Source organism: Emiliania huxleyi, assembly GCF_000372725.1.
Source record: "Emiliania huxleyi CCMP1516 unplaced genomic scaffold EMIHUscaffold_59, whole genome shotgun sequence".
Taxonomy (NCBI): domain Eukaryota; phylum Haptophyta; order Isochrysidales; family Noelaerhabdaceae; genus Emiliania; species Emiliania huxleyi.
In genome coordinates, this window is record NW_005197576.1 from 397,591 (window position 1) to 403,590 (window position 6,000).

The window sequence follows — 6,000 nt, forward strand, 5'->3', positions numbered from 1 at the left end:
ACTTCAGCTTGGTATAGTATCATTGTATCCCAAATCATACCCCAGGGCTATACCCGGATACCCTCTTGAGAGGATCCGCATTGGGCCCCTAGAGGATAGGTTGATACCCTCGTGGATTACCCTTCACACCGGACACGACCCCCCTCTTCACACCTCGTCGCGCGCCGGCCGAGACAGACAACGCGCTCGAATGAGCATCGCGCAGGAGGGAGGCGAGCGCACCACTAAGCAATGCGCTGGGCGAGGAGGGCGGCAATTGCGGCCGTCGTCGCATTGGGCGGCCTGCGGCCGCCAGCCGGCTAGCGGGCTAGGCAGCCAGTGCGGCTGCAGCCGCGGGAGCGGCCGCGGCCTCGATGACATCGCCTTCCGCCTCGAGCATAATCGCTGGGAGAGTCACCTGGCAACGTTGGTCGTACAGCTGCACCACTTGCTCTGCGGGGTAAGCGGAGATTCCGAGCGATCGTGCGAAATCAATCCGCCGCCTGCTTTGACGGCTTGACCTATGTATAATCCATGATGGGACTGTCCCAGCTCGCTACTGCCTTCTTCAGAAGAGCAAATGATTCGGCGGATAGCGTTGACAGCTGTAGCCTGCGACGAGACCATTTCGGTATATGGTTGGTTGGTTGGGCGTGGTGCGCGAACGGCGGAACCGGAAGCGCAGGCGATAATAAACGCGTCCACGGTGTTTTAGGTGTCTTGTTTGCAAACAAGACACAGAGCTCACACAGAATCAGGTGTGATATGCACATGATTTAGATTCGATCGACGTTCGAGTTTGAGACACGTTCGAGACACTTGAGACCACTTTGAGACACCTTCGCGCTAGCTGCTCAGTTCGCTGCACGTCTCGTCGCGCTTGGCGGCGCGAGCGGCGGAGTGAGAGGCGCCTGTGCGCGGCCGAGAGGCGCTGTCGTCATGCAGGAGCCGGCGCGTCGAGCAGGGCCAGCACCGGCAGCGCGGCTGTCGACAAGGTAGCGACAAGGAAGAGAGCGGCGCTTTCGGCACAGGGCTGGCGAAGAGAAAAGACGCCGGCGGCGGGCGGAGGCGATCAAGGCGCGACGAGGGCCAGGTCACGGCGACCTCGCACGGGCCGGCGCGGCGAGAGGACCTGGCTGGGGCACGGCGATAGGTGGTCGGCGAGCGTTGAGCACTCTGTGGCCAGACTCAGATGCTTACAAGACGGTGTCGGGTGAGGGAAAGGGCTGGCTCACCGTGGGTAGGGTTGCCGTGCGTGTGGTAACACTGTTTGAAATTGGGTGATGTTCATCTTCACAGCAGTGCCTGAAATGAGTTCTTTTTGCGGGTCTCAGAGCGTCTAGCGAAAAAAAACAGAGTTCGTACCGAGCAGCAGGGTCCAGGGAGCTCGAGATCCCTCGAGAGTTCACGCGGAGTCGGCTGGGGTGAATTGTCGCTTCGCTGCGCGGCCGCCGATGATACCTTGCTACCCAGCCGAGATGGGTCCCCACAGAGCCTAGAGCATACCTTGATACCCCCTCGAAAAATGATACCATACCAAGCTGAAGTACCGAATCCTGCCGCGAAAGAATGTCCGGCTTGCCGCCGCTTCCGGTTCGCGCCCTCCGCTGGCGTGCACCGCATCCCTCGCCGAGCTCCTACAGCGTCATGTGCTGGAACATGCTCGCTCAGTGCTACACGCGCTCCGAATATTTCCCGAGCGTGAGCCCAAAGTCGGCGCTCAAGTGGAAGCACCGAGGGCCGGCGATTGTTGCGGAAGTGCAGCGCCTGGCGCCCGACGTGGTTGCCCTGCAAGAGGTCGACAACTGGGACTTCATGTCGTCTGAGCTCGGCTCGGCGGGATACGACGGGGTGAGGAAGGGCAAGACGGGCGGCAAGAAGGACGGGGTGGCTGTGCTTTGGAAGCGAGCGCTCCTCAGGCTCGCGGAGAGCGAAGAGGTCGAGACGGACATCAAGGGAGGCGTGGGGCTCCTCGTGCGGCTCGAGCCTGCCTCGGCTGCCAGCGACGGTGGCGGCAGCTTCGTGGTGGCGACCACTCACCTCTTCTGGAATCCGCAGCTCGAGGTGCTGAAGCTGCGCCAAGCGGAGCTCTGTCTCCGCCGCGCCGCCGCCTTTGCGCGCGGTGCCCAGTGGCCTATCTCGCGCGGTTGCGCCGTCCGCTGCCCTCTGAGCCGGACCGGCCGGCGGTACAGGCGGCCCGCTCGTGTTCTGCGGCGACCTCAACTCGATGCCGGGCTCGGACGTGCTCGCGCTGTGCGAGGGAGGAGTGGCCGTGAGGCACACCTTCACCCCGATGCGCGAGGGAGACGACGAGGAGAGCGGCGCGTGTGAGCCCGAGGCGGCGCCGCCCGCGGTGGAAACGTTCGAGCCGCCGCTGCGGCTGTACTCGGCTTATGAGCCGCCACCCGCCTACACGACCCTCACCGACACGTTTCGAGGCCGCCTCGGCCGCACCGAGCCTCGCTCAGAGCCGCCTCGAGCCGCCTCGAGACCACGCTGCTGGAGTAGGCTGCCTCGACCACATCCTCCTCACCCGCCACTGGAGGTGCCTGGCCACCCTCGACATGATCGACGAGGCACCCCACCGCCCCCCTCGCCCGCCTACCTCCTCTCGTGCAGGCGACACGCGTGTCGAGGAAGAGTCAGAGACAGCTCAGAGCCGGTTCCTTTCCCCGCGCAGGCTGACATCCTCGCCGAGAAGTCGCTGCCGTCGTCGCGCTTCCCCTCGGACCACATGCCCGTCCTCGCCGTCCTCTCACTCGGAGGAGCGGATGCCGGTGAGCGAGCGACGAATGAGGACGACGAGTGGAGCGATAGGTCGTACAAATCCTACGACTCAGCCCAAGACGACAGGCCTTGGCACTAGCGTCCAGCCCGAGAGACACTCTCGCACTCCCGCTAGAGCGCGTTCTTAGATCTTACTATCGTTTTTGCTTCAGCTTGGGGCTCTCTCTCTCGCATGGTTTTTCGGTAGTTCGGTAGAGACTAGAGAGAGAGACAACAGACATTGAGAGAAGCGTACCTGACGTAATTCTGTGGTGCTGTGGTGGCTGGTGCACGCACACCCCGTATACAGAGGCGTACAACATAAAGATAAAGTAAAAGTCCGCGTACGCCGGTACGGCTCGTTATTTTTACAATAAAATTAACGCTCTTTATAGTTTGTGGAGCCTAAAGAGATCTCATCGACACTCCAAGGACACCGGAGCAGAGAGAGGCACAAAAGCTGTGGCGACTGGCGCTCTAACGTCTAGAAGTGAACGATGTCGAAATCCATCAGGAGAGACGCTGCGCGTGCGGGAGAGACGCCTATACACCCGTCCCGCTCTCATCGACTAGGAGCGTCGGCCGTCGCGGTTGCCGATGCCGTCCTGCCGGCCTTGGATAGGTGAGGTGTGCGGAGGAAGGGCCGCAGCGACCGCGCGATTCGCACTGATCCCGCGCGGCAGCCGGCGAGGTTGAGTGCGTCCGCGCCGAGCTCGAGCTGCGCGAAGGCGCCTACGGTTGGCCCGCGGGAGACACTGAGTCTCGCGCGGGTGGCAGCGTCGGCTCCTCGCTCGGCGGGTTCGGGGCCCATCACGTGCAGCGGGCAGTGCGCTGCCCAGGAGAGGTCCTGCTGCAGCGCGGGCAGCCCGCCGTGCGTCTGGATCGGGACCTGCGCGAGCAGCTGCGCGAAGAGAGGCACGAGGGAGAGGTCCATCTCCCCGCCCGTCGCCAGCCACACATAGTCAAACCTCTCCGACGAGCCGTCGTCGAACGAGACGTCGAAGCTGCCGCCGCCCTCCCCGCCAGCCGGCCGCCAAGCCGCGCTCTCAACCTCGACCTCCTCGAGGAGGGAGACGACGCCGCCGCCCTCCCCGCCGCCGCCCTCCCCGCCGCCGCCCTCCCCGCCGCCAAGCTCGCCGTCGCCTCTGGCGGCGGCGTGCCGCAGCAGCGAGGCGTACACCTCGCCCGCCATCGAGCCCCCTCCCCTCAGCCGGCCGATGAGGCGCGGCCGGTCGCACGGGGGAGCTGCCCAGAAGGAAGAGAGGGCCTCGCCTCGCCGGTCGCCAACCACCTGCGGCACGGCCGCAGAGCGGCGGACGCTGCAGCGAGGAGGCGGGCGGAGCAGAGAGGAGGGAGGGCCAGCGGTAGCTGGATGCGAGGAGGTGGGGAGGTCACGCGAGCCTGCAGGTCGACGTCGAACGGCTTTCGCACGATCGGGCGGCGGGCGGCGAGAGTGACGGCGGTGGCGCCATTCTTGACTGCGACGAGGCAGAGGTGCCCCGCCGTTTGCCTACTCGAGGCGGCGGGGTGAGGCAGAGAGAGGCGCCGTGGGGGCACAGGTGCGCACGATCTCGGCTACAAAGGGCCATCTCTCGGCTACCGCGGCTGCCCTCCTCCGACGACAAGCACGCGCGAGCCGCGCAAAGCAGCCTTGCCCTCCGCGTCAAGCAGCTCGCGCACCAGCTGCGACGAGTGGCAGAGGCGGGGCAGGCCGCCGCACCCGCCGGCGGCGGCGAGAGAGCCGGCCGCAGCCTCGCACCACCACGGCAGATTGGCCCGCATCCCAGCAAACATCGGGCCCGGGCCCATGGCGCAGACGACCCTCGCGGCGCGCACGCTCGTGCCGTCGGCGAGCCGCAGCCGGAACGAGCACGCGGCGCCGGCGCAGGCGTCGGGCGGCGGCGGAATGACCTCGACGGCGGCGACGGTGGCCTTGCGCACCAGAGGCGCGAGCTTGTACCTCGCCACCAGCGAGGCGCAAAAGTCGAGGAAGAGGCGGGTGCCCGGCAAAGCGTACGGGCCGGAGAAGCCGGCGGCTCGCGCGGCGCCGCGGTCGAGGTAGGCCATGTGCCACATCTCCAGCTCGCGCTTGTGTTTTTCGGCCCACACCCGCAGCGACTGAAAGTCGTGTGGGCAGGGGTGCAGGTCTGAGTGAGAACGGCAGTGCTCGATCTCCAGCGCCGAGAAGTCGCGTCGCCACTGCCCCATCCACTCGCCGCCCGAATCAAAGACGGCGACGCCGGCCAGGTGCGCCGCCGCGTCCACAAACCGCCTCTGCAGCGCCTTGCGCACCTCCGCGTGCGACCGCGCACGGGACCCAGCCTTGGCGGCTACGCGTGTGCGCTCCGCCTCGTCCAGCAGATCGGCGTCATCGTCGACAACGCGGCAAAGCAGCGAGAGCGCGTGCGGTCCCGAGCCGATGACGGCGACGCGGAGCGACTCCTCGGCCGCTGGTGTGGAACCTGATGGTGTTGTTACCAGCGGTGATGCTGATGCTGGCGTCGGCATGTAACCAGCTAACAACGGCGTAGCAAAAAACTCTTCGGGTTGTCGACTGCTGCTGTTGATGACTGCACTTAAAATCCCTGTGTGGTGGCGGCGTGCCGTCCTCCCATCCCTCCCTTGGGTTGTCTGTTTTCTTTCTTTCTTTCTTTTGATGACTGCACTCCAAGTGCTCCAAGTGCCTCTGGGTAACCCTGGGGCGCCGCGAAAAAAAATCAAAACGGCCCTTTCTTGAGGAGAGTAATTATTTTCTTTTTCCCTGCGCCGCGGCTGTGGATGTCACTGTGTAACCCTCCGAGTACCGAGAGAACGAGAAGACTTCAAAAAGGCAGCGAGTCACATGCATATAATAAAATCGACACCATCCCTCCCTCTCGCATACGCGCCATTCTCTCCGCCTTCCACACAGCCCAATGTCGCCGCCCGTGGCCGCCAGCGGGGGGCGGGAGGACACGAGAGTAGATTGGACTCTGCCCGACTCTTCCTGCGCGCGAATAGCGGAGACCGGAGTGCGAGGTCGCCCTCGCCCGCCGCCGCCCTCTCCGCCCGAAGCGCCGGGCGAGCAGCCGCAGGGTCCGAGCCCGGCTCGTGGGTCGTGCCGGTGGCTCGTGCCAGTGGCTCGTGCCGGCGGCCAAGCAGGCCAAGCAGGCTCGGCTCCGGCGAGGCTCGGCTCGGGGCGGCGGGCAGCTGCGCCTCCTCACGCGGACCGGTTGAGGACCATGAAGCAGAGGTGCAGCAGCGCGTCGCGCGCCT

General features: G+C 65.3%; 2 protein-coding genes across 2 annotated transcripts; one reads left to right on the top strand and one right to left on the bottom strand.

Moving 5' to 3' along the window:
• Positions 1-1,626: 1,626 nt before the first annotated feature.
• Positions 1,627-2,845, top strand: EMIHUDRAFT_213941 (hypothetical protein; the record flags this gene model as incomplete). Its single annotated transcript, XM_005764519.1, has 4 exons — positions 1,627-2,101; positions 2,172-2,409; positions 2,488-2,524; positions 2,660-2,845. 4 exons carry the CDS (start codon positions 1,627-1,629, stop codon positions 2,843-2,845), a joined length of 936 nt encoding a protein of 311 aa, XP_005764576.1.
• A 289-nt stretch (positions 2,846-3,134) lies between these two features.
• Positions 3,135-5,253, bottom strand: EMIHUDRAFT_213942 (hypothetical protein; the record flags this gene model as incomplete). The annotated part of the gene is made up of 7 exons (XM_005764520.1): positions 3,135-3,150; positions 3,399-3,463; positions 3,560-3,802; positions 3,926-4,036; positions 4,141-4,255; positions 4,505-4,567; positions 4,706-5,253. 7 exons carry the CDS (start codon positions 5,251-5,253, stop codon positions 3,135-3,137), a joined length of 1,161 nt encoding a protein of 386 aa, XP_005764577.1.
• Between the last annotated feature and the right edge of the window lie 747 nt (positions 5,254-6,000).